The following is a 14545-nucleotide window of genomic DNA, read 5'->3' on the forward strand; positions in this document are numbered from 1 at the left end:
TTAAAACCAAAACTAAGATGGTTTGTTGAAAGGAAGTTGCAGTTGTGGTGCTTGGATGCTTATAAATATGTATTTACTTCCACCTCTGTGCTATAAAAGCTCTGGAAAAGTACGCTTTGACCAGAAGCTCTGCATCTGTATTCAGCTGTCATTCCCTGGTACGCAAAGGCCAAACAGTCACTTTGAAAAAGTCAAGACACTTTCACGCCGACAAACTGTCATGAGTGTGCGATGCATTTTCCTTGTCATTAACTTGATTTTTTTTAACCCCCGCTACCATATCACCACTCCCGTATACATACAACTGCTAATTCCGTCTCTGTCGCTTCCTAAGTGTCATGCTGATGGAGCCTCGAGTTCACTTCACCTCAGAATGCTAATGTATTCTCTAGACAATGGCACAAAACAAAAGAAAATAATAAAGTATACTAAAAGAAGGAAAAGAAACAAAAGTCAAAACTTTGAAAGCACTATATCAAGTTTTTTTCTTTGAATAATAAATCATATTCGGACACTAAAAGTCACAAAAAAATGCTGCCATATAAGAAAGACAATTGTACTGTTTAAATTCATAAAATAAAAAATATTCTAATCAAACGAGAATAAGATATTTTTTTTCCCAATTAAAAAAAGTCATAATGTCATCGTAAATAAAAAAAGTAATATTCAGAAGAACATGATGTAAATTATTAGGAGAATACATCAAAAGGCGAGATTGTTTCTCAAGTACTTATTTCTGCTTTTCAGAAATTCCTTCCAGTTGCAAGAAAAAAAACATTTTCAGAAAAGAATGAAAATATATTCACATTCCCAACAGGATTTAACTCTCTTTTCCTCCCCAAATATTAGAAACACCTCTCAGTATGATGGCATTGTTGTTATAACACATTAATACCTCTCAGATGTCCATCAAAAGCGAGAGTTATCTTGGTTAAGGCGGACTTTTTTGCGCACACCAAACAAATAAATTGCAAAACAATTCATCAAAGTGATGTGCATTTATGTTACATAAATGCAAAGCTCCATAATTTAGGCCGCAAACTATTTTCTCTTCCCACCTGTAAAAAAAAAAAATGCACGAGGGCTTATTGGTAGCTGCTTGTGGGAACTCCCACCTGATAGAACAAGAGGCTCCACTTCACCCTCAATTATCTGCTCTACAGTAGCGAGTTGCCACTCCAACGTTCCCAATGATAAGAGCCTTTTCATTACAAGTCAAGCATTGTATCATTCAACGTGGACAAAAAAATGCACCATCTTTTGACAAAACTTTTGACATAGCCACTTCTCACTCGGTTCACGCGCGCACATACAATTGCTGAAATAATGGAACAAAAAGTCATCTTATGTAACAAATATTGTTAGAACTCTTGTGGGCAAAAAATGAACTTTCCCTGGTTGTCAGACAATCGCAGAGCACACACGCACACACACACATGGGCTGTTTCCTCGTAATTCAAATTGTCCTCACAGTGTTGTGTGTATTAGGGTCAATTGTCCCCACAATGCATAGAAACAGACCCCCCCTCACACACACACACACACGGGCCGTGTCCTCGTAATTCAAATTGTCCTTGCAGTGTTGTGTGTATTCTGGTCAATTGTCCCCGCAATGCTTAAAAACAAACACACGCACACACACACAAAACAACCACACATGCTCACAATCACACTGGGGGGCAATTTAGAGTGTTCAATCAACCTACCATGCATGTCTTTGGAATGTGGGAGGAAAACCGGAGTACCCGGAGAAAACCCACGCAGGCACTTGGGAGAAAATGCAAACTCCACACAGGAAGGCCAGCGCGGGAATCGAACCCTATACATCCGTACTGTGCCACCTTTGAAAAATTGAAAATCAAAATAAAATATTGCATTCAGAGCTTGTTTGCTCATTAGGCAATATATCAAAAACAACAACCGTATTAATTATTATTCATTCGAGTAGTCTTCATGCAAACTGAGTCAGTGTGACTTTTATCCTTTTGAAACAAAAGGTGGTCTTGTATGTATGAATCGTTGCACGCAGATGGAATGAGGGACAACGTTGCTAGGAGACCCCGCCATTGGCTAGTTATCCCTCAATCCTGCAGCACATGCATGCAAGCTCACTGTGTGTGTGCGTGTGTGTGTGTGTGTGCCTTCTCCGCTCCTACTATAAAGCCACCATCAGGATTGCCTTCGCCTCAGTACAACGAAGGATGCTCCCACTTCATCGCTCCTATGGATGATGTCTGATTTGCCTCTCCGCCTTCTGATCAAATCCAAACTTTTAAGGAGGCGTGCTACACAAACGGAGCGATCTCGAGGAGGTGACGGAAGAAGCAGTGATTCCTATGGAATGAGATGCGCTCCGTGCTATTGAAACAAGCTCTCCGCAACTTCAATGGGATTTCTGTCCCGTTCCTCTCTCGGCATCTCTCCTCCTCACAGCACTTTTTTGATTACCTTCCATTTTATTTCTACTTGTCCCCTTCTTCTTCATCCTAATGATGTACCCCACCTCTTCGTCAGAGAGGAACTCCACGGAGCCCAGCTTGTGGATGAACAGCTCCGAGGCGAACTTCTCGCGGGGGGGACGCGACTACGGCGAGGGGGAGCAGCGGCAACGGTGGGAGGTGACCGAGGAGGAGGATGGTGAGCAGCACCCTTTTCTTACCGACGCCTGGCTGGTGCCCCTTTTTTTCTCCCTCATCATGCTGGTGGGCTTGGTGGGCAACTCTCTGGTTATCTACGTCATCTCCAAGCACAGGCAGATGAGGACGGCCACCAACTTTTACATAGGTGAGCAAAAGCAAAAACACACACACACACACACACACCACACAAATAGAAGGATCAGGCAAGCAAGGACACAGAATCAAATGAACTCTCAGTGGATGGGCGTAAATATTTGAGTCAGGGTCTGATGTTCACTGCTCGCTGAGTTTAAAAAGAAACACACAAGGTTACACGAGAAATAAGTATTTCCAGGGTTAATTATGGAAATGCAGGGCAACCAGATGTTTATTTGGCCTGAGGCTTTTAATATCCCCCTAAATGAAATACGATACTTGAGTTAAAATACAGTGAACCCCGAAGATGCCGTAAGATGGTGGCAAAGCACGACTTTGGTCTAAATGAAGCTACTCAACTAGGATCAACATAGTTTTTTTTTTTGGCACCAAGATGCCACAGGATGTTGGCAAAGCACTACTTTTGTTGAAAAGAAGCTCCTTCACTCTCTTCAATACAAATAAATGCAATAAATGCATAAATAAATAAATAAATGCATAAATAAATAAATAAATAAATGTATACATACAAAAATGGCTTTTTTTTTTTTTACATTTTTGGAACGGAATTTTTTTTTTTTTCTTGCAAATTTCTATTTGTGAAATATACGTAATTAGTATAAGGATGTACAATTATATATTATATGAACAGCATTATACAGATTTCAGAAGGCTAATTCCTACCTAAAGCCTGTATTAAAAATCATTTTGGTAGTTTCTTCCATTATAATATTCTGATTTCTAGTGACAATGGATTTGGTAGTTTATTATCTTAAAAAAAAAGAAAAATATTGAATCATGCAACATTTCACTCTGCCTTATAATCTTGGATGGTGGAGTTTCACTTTTTCAATAAATTCTATTCTAATTTATTGAATCTGTGCATGGATATTATTCTAATATTTTAATATAATTATCTTTAAAATACAAAATGTTTCCTGTAACAGCACCATAAACATGAGCTTCACAGATGCCACCAGGTATGCTCCGCTAGAAGTATGTGTTGCAATTATATCCACAGCCACATTTGAATCCGTCATCACCACTATTTTCTATATTTATACCATTATATCGTGCAAACATAAACACAAAGTAAGACGCAATCACGGTATTGAATTGCACTCATCACTTTTCTGCCCACGATCTCACCGGAGCAGCAAGAAACGACAACATTGTGTCATGCATTCCTCCTGGCTCCCCTGCAGGAGCCGTGTGTGCAAAAGAATATATGTGACATGAATTTAATGTGGGAATACCATTACCCCATAGGCCTTGTGGAGAACATTTTAATATTCCGCAAACATTAGATTAGTGGGAAGAGCACCGTCTGCGTTAGTGCTAGGCTCCTATTGTGATTAAATCACAAGATTGGAAGATAGTGTTTGGTACTTCAATTCCAAATTTCACATTATACTGAAAGCCGCAAAAAAAAAATAAAGAAATCAAATTGCTAACGGAATGATAAGTTGCAGCTGTCAATGCAGATTTTTGATTGCGTAAAAAAAAAAAAAAAAAAGGAAAAACCTTATCAGCTGTTCCATCTTGTGAAAATTTGAGTAACAAAGTGTCCCTCCTACATGCAGCAAACCTGGCCGCCACTGACATCATCTTCCTGGTGTGTTGCGTTCCCTTCACGGCCACCCTCTACCCTCTGCCCGGTTGGATTTTTGGCAACTTCATGTGCAAATTTGTGGCCTTCCTGCAGCAGGTAAAAGACTCTAATGGCGACAAACACAACAAAGATTTACAGTTGTGGTCAAATATAACGAATGTGTTCTCGCTGCCTTTTATGTGGACGCTCAAAGCTTTTTTAAAGCATGTCCAGTAAAGACTAAAAGCCTCCTTTCAACGATGTGCTTTGAAAAGATAGTCAAGCAGCGCACACTATGCATTCCCAGAATCCATCACAAAGTCCACGTTCTGTTTTAAAGCATTAGAGTAAAAATTATTTCACTCATTTTCATTTTACTTTTTATAGAGGGCACTGCAATTCATACTCCTAATCTCACCCAAACACAGGCTCTTTTTTTTTTTTTTTTTTTTTTTTTGTGCGCTCGGAACAGAAAAATGATTAATTCCAGTTGGTCTAAAATGTTGACCAAAAATCCAGTTTCCAATTAAATGAAGCATAACGCATAATTACCTGAGTCATTCTGGGATGTTTTCGAAAGACGGGGGGAAAAAAAATGTCAAAAAAAAAATTCCAACAGACAAAAACAGTCCTATTAAACATTTGCGACTCACCATGACCAGGATAATTGAGAATCTTTTTTTGCAAGCACCTTGTTATTTTTTAATGATATTGTGACAATCAGTTAAAATGATTTTGAGTTTTGCTATTAACATTTAATTGGTAGCATTTTATTTATGAGGTGTGATGAGGAACGAAACCGGAGCGGTGTTTTTTCTTATGCTCTCCTTATGGAACGCGTATGAGTTGTGACAATAAAGAAATGAGCCGGTGACAAAACTGACGCATTTGTGATGCGACACGCATTTGCACCAAGCATGAAGTCGAGTGAAAAAAATGACGTCTCACGAAGCGCAGTGTAAAATTATCATTTCATATCGCCAGAGTGGCTAAGCGGAATGAGGTAGAAATATTTTGAGGCTATGAGGCAACGATCCTCAATCTCCTCCTTTAACGGAGACGTCTCTGAAAGATGACGTCACATCATTGCTGCGCGAATGGCCCTCCTGAGTCGATGAGGAGGTCACAATCGTACCGTTACAATTCCGAGATCCACCAACCATTCACCGCAAGCCATTTCCTTGAGAAAATGCGCCATTAGCAAGAGGCCATATGGCGTAGGGCTTGACCCGCTTCCCCCCGTGGTAACTTTTGCTGAAATGGACGAGCAAATAAAACATGTTTTAAATGAGCACAGTGTGATGAGTTAGAGCAGGTGCTGACCTCTCGCCAATTAAGTAGGGTTGCGCGCTACCTAAATTGGAAGAAGAAATAAAAATAGAAAGTAAAACTGGGGAGATTGCGCTATAATATTTATTTATTGATTTATTTTTTTATTAATATTTTTTCCTTTAGGACTAAGCATTCTTAACTGTCATATACAGTCAGTTATTCCCACCTCTGTCTAAGTATTCGGACCTTTGTCAAACAGAAATTCCCTCACCCGGGAAAAAAATGTATGCATTAAATTTTGTACTACTATATTACATCGACCGTGGCTCAGTACGATTCCGACAGTTTACCTGCTCAGAGGCTTGACGGACGAAGTACAGCGGCGTAAACGAACGAGTCCTGGAATGCTTTAACTGTTGTCGTGCTAAAAACATCCCGCTAACTGGACCGCTAATTAGAGAGGAGGCTAGCTCTCTAGCGCCACCTATGGGCATGGAGGATTTTGAAGCGTCCCGTGGCTGGCTTCAAAAGTTGCACGACGTCAGCTGAGCAATGCCGTCTTGTGTGGTGAGGTAAAGTTAGAGAGTGAGTGAGTGGGAGAAAAAGCTAAAAAAAAAAAACCAAAACCAACAGGCAGACTCACTGAAGCAGTTAAGTGGCTCAAATGGATAATTACCTGCAAAAAGCATCAGGAGAAGACAACAATTTTCATGTCCCGACCCCAAGCGGCTTCTGGCTTTAATAATCCATTTAGAGTTTTAAGCTTTTATATGTTTTGTAATGTCCCCGAAGAGCAGAAGGGGGCTTTTTTTGGTGCAATTTGAGCTCAAGTCGTCAGCGCGGTAATTAATGCATTCTTCATGCAATATTTCTTTTATATTTATTTTTGCAGAAGGCGCTGTCCGTGTTATCGGAGCCTGAGGAGACACTTCTTGAATATAATCTCTCCTCCTAAGAATGAAAAAGCTTCTCCTTCATAAAATTAATTGCATTTTATTCAGCCGAGGAACGGAATTGAAACTCTAACCATTTTTATTCTGTTCTAAGCAACAATGTACGTGAGTGAATGTGACCCACTCATCTTTAATCATCCATACATATATAACGACCCAATACAAAGTATTTTTGAAAAGGTAGAGGGGACAAAAAAGGTCCATCAGAAATTATTACATTTTTTTGTCAATTGGTCAATTTGAAGGCAATAAATGGGAGGCATAGTAGTCAGCACACGGAACAAAACAGGAGGGTTACTGTCTTAAAACAGTGCTTTCATGGATAAAGAAAATTATAGAAATGAAAAAAAAATAAAACACTGATTAAAAAAAACAACAACAAAAAAATCTTATAATGGTGGATTATGAAAGAATAAAAAAAAATACATAACATGACATAAATAACTATTGAGTATAGGTGACCAATATGGTGCCAATGGGCACCAAGTGGGCCCCAGCGACCACATGAGGAGGACACGTGCCTAATCTAAAAAGTGTGATGGGATATTGTGATTTCCTAGGAATGTTGTACAAGTGATAATTTTGAAAGTGTAAACAATTGCGATTCTTGTAGAAATTTGCGTGTGAATTTTGTTGCATATCGTTATTGTTATCGTTATTATTTATTTTATTTTTTTAAATTTTTTTTGGGTGGTATCGCGACACATTAGTGTGAACCCAACAAGACGCACTCCGTTTCAGTTTCAAGACTTTTGGTGACCCCTTTATGACCTTACATATTTAACTATATAAAGTAGAATGTCCATCTAGCCAAATGCAGGCAGACTTCAAAAGACTTGTGATCAATCCCAATGAATCATTAAAAGCCTTTTTTTTTTTTTTTTTTACTTATTCCACTGGCAATAGCGATGAAGTCTCACAGAAAATGTAGTTGATCAAAACATATGTATTCTCTTTCAAAACACCAGTTTGGTTTTTGGGTTCAGTGGAATAACCTGAAAGCAACACTTGAGTAAGAGTCAATGTATTTTAACAGAAAATAACTTGGGTAGAAGTTAAAGTCACCTTGGTGAATATTGAAAATTCTAAATATCTGACATTGATGACTGGTTAGTTTTATTAATGTTAAGCTAAAAAGCTGCGCATTATTTGGCTAATGAGCCATGTTAGCTAGCACACGTTACCCCACAGCGTTAAACAACCTGAAAATAACTATGGCAAATTACCCCGAAACTATATCAGAGGTGTTGACAGATTTCAACAAATGTGCACGTGACTTATATGGTAAACACGCGTTAGAATAACTACGGAGTAGTGCTGCTTCTAAAAATAGCATCAGTTCGCATCAGCTAATATTAGAAAAGAAAAATACTGCATAAGAAGAATGATGAAGGTGCACGTGCCAAAGAGGAGATCTGATTGGTCTTTTGATTGACAAAAAACAAAATAAAAATTAGCAAAAAAAAAAAAAAAAAAGTCAAACACATATTGTATAAATACATCTGCCTTTTTAACACTCAGTACTTTTACTTCCCCTTAGTGCTCTGTCAATGAACAATTTATTCCGATTTTTTATTTTGTAGTACTGCATCGGAATAAACATTTTGCTTAAGAAATGCAGTGGAGTCAAAGAAAAAGCTTTCAGAAATATAAATAGCAAAATAAAGTATGGCTACATGAAAATTCAACTTCAACAAGTAACTACGTTTTTTTATTCCATTATATGACAAGACCGGAGATAACAAGGTGCTTTTCTCTTGGTGGGATGTTTTGCGGGCCAGTGTTCTCATCCCTGACTCTTCATGACCCCTTTCTGCCACTCTCATTCGTTTGCATGTGCCTCGCAGATGGCTCCGTGGTCTCAGATAAGAGGAGAGGAGTGGGACATTACGGGGACGACATTAGATCTCATGAGGAGAATTTGTGACTTTGGCTTCTAATGCACAGCAGCACTGGTATACTGTAGTGGAATGAGAAGGAGAGCAAAATTCCTTCCATGACATCATAAAATACAAAAAAGATTGGCCGTCTGCCCACTTACAGTATCAAGTCTGAAATTAAACAATCAAGTTGATCTTTAGTTTAGCTGCCAGTTTCTGTAAGTGAGCCATGTCAACGCCCGAGGTAAAAAAAAGATGCACGTAATAAGCCCCCCCCCCCAACAACACACACACACACACAGTTTCTTCAGTCAAGATCATCAATCGATAGGCAGGGTGAAGGTCAAGAACTGCTTTCGAGCAACGGCTATTAAATATTGAGCGGCCTCATACTGAAACGGAGTGTACAACAATAACAATGAACCTCATGCTGCTTCACCAGCGGACTAGCTCATGTAGAGGTAATCTTCCTTGAGTCATTTACTGCCAATGACGGCTAAAGACGTCAAAGATCCAATTTAAAAAAAAAAAAATTTTAATTTATTTTTTAAACTCGGCTGTTAGTGAATGGGTTAACACAATTTCATATTATATAATTAGTTCCTGTGTTGGAAGTCACATTTTGGGGTTTGAGGTTATCATGATGCTATTTTCATTGCCATCATTTGTACCCAAACACATTTGTGGAGTCATTTGCTAATGTCAAATGTGGGATCTTGCAACTCTGACTTTTTTGGGGAATATGTCAGTTCAGGTCCAAATTGTTGGCCTTGGCGGGCTTTCATTTGTTGGCAGGAGTAATAAGGGGCAGCACGTAAAAAAAAAAAAAAAAAAAATGAATGCGGAGTTGAAAAAAAAAAAAAAAACGGCAACTAAATTCCAGCAATAGACTCCTGAACTTTAAAAGAAAACGATGATGACAGAGTGTAACTTTGAAGCACCGAGAAACCCAATGACGTTCTGCAAATGTCTGTTATTTATCTCTGAGGAAAAATAACAAACTCAAATTAAAGACTGTCTGGCAGCAGTCAGAGGGGGAAGAAAAAAATTTCAGCCGCAATTTGTTTCACGGTTGGTTTCGGAACGAGCACACAAGTGTAGAAAATTGTATCGGCACTTTCAAAAGAAACTTAAAAAGAACCAGTCTGGCACATGTCTTCTTCCAACCTAACTCAAAGTGCTTTTACACCATAACATGAACACGGACGCACACGATTCGCTGAGGGATTGCATCAGCGTCTACGAGAACCAAGTCGTCGCTAAAGATCTTCAATGGAAGATGTTGTACATGATCCTACCTGTACGTAAAAGGAGGTTAAAGTTGGCATTTGTTTTAAATATCATGAGTACAGTTTGAGTATTTTTTGGGTGAAAGGCAAACTATGGACCGGGGCCATGTGTGGCCCGTTAAACGTTTTAATCCGGCCCGCTGAACTTGAAAAAAATTAAATGAATAAACCTCGTTAATGTTTTATTTTCTAAATACTTCAGTGTGTCAAAGACGGATATTTTAATGCTTTTGTTCAATTTCATTTCAAATTAAATTTAGGTTTTTTCTCTGATGAGGTGAGGTGACCAAAACACTCCATCCATCTGCTCCTGGTCCGGCCCCTCGGTCAAATTTTAGACCCCATTGTGGCTCGCCAATCAAAAAGTTTGCCCACCCCTGGTGCACCCGAATGTCTTCCTTTCTATCAGTCTGTGGGCCAGCTAAGTTGCAAAAGTCAAGAATCAAGAAACCTTCTCGTACAAAACCGAAGAAAATCCAGTTTTCCTCGCATGTGTATGTCTTTTAGGTGACCGTCCAAGCCACCTGCATAACTCTGACTGCCATGAGCGGCGACCGCTGCTACATCACGGTCTACCCATTAAAATCCCTCCGCCACCGCACGCCGAGGGTGGCCATGATTGTCAGCATCTGCATTTGGATCGGTTCGTCTTGCCACGAAACCCTCAAGCGTTACACTCCGTGTATAACGTTGGAAACTCAAGACCATTTCGTTGTCCGTGGTTTTTCAGGCTCTCTCATCCTGTCCACGCCGATCCTCATGTACCAGCGCATCGAGGAGGGGTACTGGTATGGTCCGAGGCAATACTGCATGGAGAGGTTCCCCTCCAAGACTCACGAGAGGGCCTTTATCCTCTACCAGTTTATCGCTGCCTACCTGCTACCGGTCCTCACCATTTCCTTCTGCTATAGTATGATGGTGAAGAGGGTTGGTCAACCAACCGTGGAGCCGGGGGACAACAACTACCAGGTATGGATTCGGTTCCTGGGATACGATAGGTCTGCGTTTAACGCTCAGTCATCCGAGTCTTGGTAATCGGCTAAAAGTTGAACCAAGGCAATTGGTTTCGTCTCTGGAATATGTATCGCCATGGTAACGTTTAAAAATGTCTAGAATGCAGCACAGGGGTCCTCGGTTGATGATGGAGTTCCGTTCCTACGTTGGCGACTCGTCAGTTTACGCGGGTATTTCCGTTACCATGACGATGTAACCTGTTTTTATTTGATGATAATGAGCTTTGCCTTATTGTCCAACGGACACCGTATATTTCTTTTCATCGTGTGCCATTTATAACCTCGAAACTACCATGAGCGGGGAAAGTCTTAAACCAAGGACACCCCCTTTGTGTGAGCATTTCCTTGACTGCAGCTTTTCCAAAAATGTGATCCCGTTCAGGTCAACCTCCTCTCTGAGAGAACCATCAGCATCAGAAGCAAGGTCTCCAAGATGGTGGTCGTGATCGTCCTGCTCTTTGCCCTGTGCTGGGGTCCCATCCAGATCTTTGTCCTCTTTCAGTCCTTCTACCCCAACTTCCGGGCGACCTACGCCACGTACAAGATCAAGACGTGGGCAAACTGCATGTCTTACGCCAACTCCTCCGTCAACCCCATAGTTTACGGCTTCATGGGCGCCAGCTTCCAGAAGTCCTTCCGGAAGACCTTTCCGTTCCTGTACAGGCACAAAGTCAGGGACAGCAGCATGGCGTCGAGGACGGCCAACGCCGAGATCAAATTTGTGGCGGCCGAGGAAGGGAACAACAACCAGGATGCAAATTGAGGGAGTGCAAGAAGGGGAGCGTTAATGGAAGAGCTGGCTTCTTTCCAAATGAGAGATAACAGCTTTGAAAGCCAAATGAAACTGTTATGAATGCAAAAGACACTGGAATCATTTGCACAGTTTATTTCACTGCCAAACTAGGCAGAGTTGGCACTTCTAGAACTCGTTACGATGTAACGGTGTTTCACAATTGACATTAAGGAGATTTTGAAAGACTGACACCGAGCTTGTTGACTCATTTACGCAATCTTACCCCTTTCCGGTCAAGGTCAGTATATGTCCGACTATGGAATGTCTCTAAAAATTTAGTTCCATTAGATCCTGAATGATTATCTTGTTTTGTAGGATGTGTTGAGTGATATTTCATCCCTTGAGATGCTCGGAAGATGGTCGGTGTTGTATAACTTGCTAAGATAGACACGATAGCAGACAGTAGCGAGAAGAGAAAAAACAACAACACAAAATCAGTATCAGGGTGAGGTGAGTGCATGCTGGTTGGCGGCAGACAGGACAGCACTCCAAAATGATGGGTTCGCATCCAACCGGAGCCATGACGCATCTTTGAAATAGATAAGAAGATGAGATCCTTTTTATTAGTCCCACAAAAGGGGAACATTGCAGAGAAAGATGATGACTCACTTAAAAGTGCACCGAGCATTGAAACATCATCCCTTAACCACTCAAGGGGGCTACCTACAGGATATATACGATATACATTTGCTCCATAAAATTCTGCCTCTGCGACGACAGCAATGCTTTGTTTTGAGAGCTATTTATTGAACAATGTGTTTTTTTTTTTTTTCTTTTACTGTGGTTGTATGTATGTTGACTTTCTGTCATATGTGCAGTGGTTCAAATATATTCATTCACCTTTGTGCCACACATGTATTTGAACTCTACTTTTATGTTAGATGCATTTGACGCCTTTTAACTGTCAAGGACCGTTTCAGTTTCACGCATGGCGCGATCATGCAAAAGGAATGTGATTCAAATTTTGGACTTCTGGGCTGACGAGAGCCTAAAACATTTTTTTAGGAGGTTTCATAATTCATAAATATTATTTAAAGCTCATTAATCATATATATATATATATATTTCTGCAAATTTTGACTCTCAATTGCTTCTTCACACAGCCACACGTATTGCGTCCGTGTATATGGCCTCTCGCTCTCTCAAATATTTGAATTCTATATACATGATACTTGAGCCGGCGGTTAAGAACGATTAAAGGGACTGACGAAAACCCACTTCCGACCATGGTTAGTAAAAAAGGGGTGTGAAAAGAAGATGAAAAAGAAAAAGAAGCCCCAACTAAGAAAAAAATGTGAGTAATTAAAGTTCCCTCTTAAAGGTATAAGTTTAAACCATTACCTGTGATTTTTTTTTTTTTTTTTGTCCGTGACTTCCAACATGTCAGTTAAATCAAATAAAAACCACGGCAGGTTCAACAATGCACTTCAGCGCTTTTTTTTTTTCATTTGTGTTTTTCGAGCTATGAGAACACAACAAACAAGAGTGAATCGATCTCACGGCATGTTTGGGCAACTGAGGCAAAGAAATGAATTCTAACAACAATTAACCGCTTGTATGTGCCGTCCGGGTTTCAAGGTTGTGCTAGGGGAAAAAAAAGCTATGGGCAAGGAAGGACAATGAAATAAATACATAAATAAACAAAGAGCACGGATTCATCATGTAGGAGGTCGGAGTCACTGCAAAGCCGTTGGGACAAAACAAGAGTGTTTTCCATTTTGTGCTACACTGTTGCTAAATGACTCATTTCTTTTGTACACCAACAGTGTTCACGAGTCAGAGAAACCCGCCGGATGTTTCATCACTAAACTCAAGAAAAAAGAAAAAAGGGAAAAATGAGTTTAGCCGAATGATTTCAATATTAACTTTTTAAATAATTCCAGATTTTCTGTCAACTGGGCAGACAGACTATGTGAAATATTATTAAGTATAATAATATCCAATTATCACAATTTAAAAAAATATATAAAATTCAATAAAAGTATTTTTCTTTTGTAAGCTTAAAAGTTAATCATTATTTTTTCCCACAATTTTTAAAAGAAAAATAAAACCGACAGAATAATTTTAAAAACGACATAACATAATTTCACAAGTTTTTTTAAAGGTTTAAATACAGTATGAGCCGTAACGTGACAGGAGTTTAAATAAATTAATAAAAAATACAGATTACCGATTAATCAACCCATTCATTTAGAAAATACATAATGAGAACAAGGGGAAAAAAATTATTCCAACAAACAAAATTGAATTAAAAACAAAAAAATATTTTGTTTAAGACCGTCAATCTAACCAGCAATGCGAAAGGAGGGGTAAAAAATACATTACATTGTTAGAAAAAAAATATTAAAGTCACATATATTTTTTTTAATTGTTGAAAAGTTAAAAAAAAAAGGTCAATACAATTAATTCATTTTGTTAAAAATAACAAAACAAAAATAAAATAACAAAACCGTTTTTCAAGTCAATTTGACCAGCAACATAACACAAGTGTCTTTAAAGTCTCCCAGTTATCTTTTGGGGCCTATTTGGCAGTGGGGAAATTACTCGACGTCTCCTTGACTTTCATCTTCCTGCTCGTTTCAACGCTTTTTATTTGAGCGTCCCGTGAGAAATCTCACCTGATGGCTCAACAGTCGCCATGAAAAATAACCAAATCATGGCTGCCCACTGTCATTTTCTATTCTGCTAGAAGCCTCCGCGTTTGACAGTCAACTGGAGTGCTTTAAATGAATGATACTCGCAATCTGCATTAGTTATTATCTTCCCATCAGCCACTCTGACGAGTGCCAAGATTTTCAGGGCTCATTTGAAGAGTTCACTTAATGGCATAATTAACAGTCTCTTAAATCGCACATTTCCTCTAGTCTATTTTCCAAACGTGCACGCTAAAAAAAGTAATAAAAAAAAAAAAATCCAGCTTACTGACAGCGGCTTAGTGACATGTAAAAAGGTTTTAGAGGAATCTTAAGCAAAAGGAACA

General features: G+C 39.3%; 2 protein-coding genes across 3 annotated transcripts in view; one reads left to right on the forward strand and one right to left on the reverse strand.

Annotated features, from left to right (window-relative positions):
* Positions 1-1543: 1543 nt before the first annotated feature.
* The window catches only part of ift22 (intraflagellar transport 22 homolog (Chlamydomonas)), a 51738-nt gene continuing 38736 nt past the window's right edge, over positions 1544-14545 (reverse strand). The window contains exon 6 of one of the 2 annotated variants that reach the window (XM_088312125.1): positions 1544-2773. The gene's annotated coding sequence lies outside the window, so the exon portion shown is untranslated. Of the gene's footprint in view, positions 2774-11913; positions 12095-14545 lie in introns of those variants that run through there. The other variant, XM_088312126.1, reaches the window with a different exon arrangement.
* Positions 2120-12624, forward strand: kiss1ra (KISS1 receptor a). The gene is made up of 5 exons (XM_088312121.1): positions 2120-2784; positions 4358-4482; positions 10267-10402; positions 10490-10728; positions 11155-12624. The coding sequence occupies exons 1-5, from the start codon at positions 2490-2492 to the stop codon at positions 11533-11535; spliced, it is 1176 nt and encodes a 391-aa protein (XP_088168247.1). The 5' UTR covers positions 2120-2489; the 3' UTR covers positions 11536-12624.

The sequence above is a fragment of the Idiotropiscis lumnitzeri genome, chromosome 12 (assembly GCF_059441095.1).
Source record: "Idiotropiscis lumnitzeri isolate Australia: NSW breed Sydney's pygmy pipehorse chromosome 12, RoL_Ilum_1.0, whole genome shotgun sequence".
NCBI lineage: Eukaryota > Metazoa > Chordata > Actinopteri > Syngnathiformes > Syngnathidae > Idiotropiscis > Idiotropiscis lumnitzeri.

Bases quoted from the DNA above. Each gene is read 5' to 3' on its own strand.
- kiss1ra (XM_088312121.1), top strand. From the start codon at position 2,490: ATGATGTACCCCACCTCTTCGTCAGAGAGGAACTCCACGGAGCCCAGC. The intron at 10,403-10,489 runs GTTCGTCTTGCC...GTGGTTTTTCAG, and splicing joins CAGCATCTGCATTTGGATCG to GCTCTCTCATCCTGTCCACG. The intron at 10,729-11,154 runs GTATGGATTCGG...GATCCCGTTCAG, and splicing joins CGGGGGACAACAACTACCAG to GTCAACCTCCTCTCTGAGAG.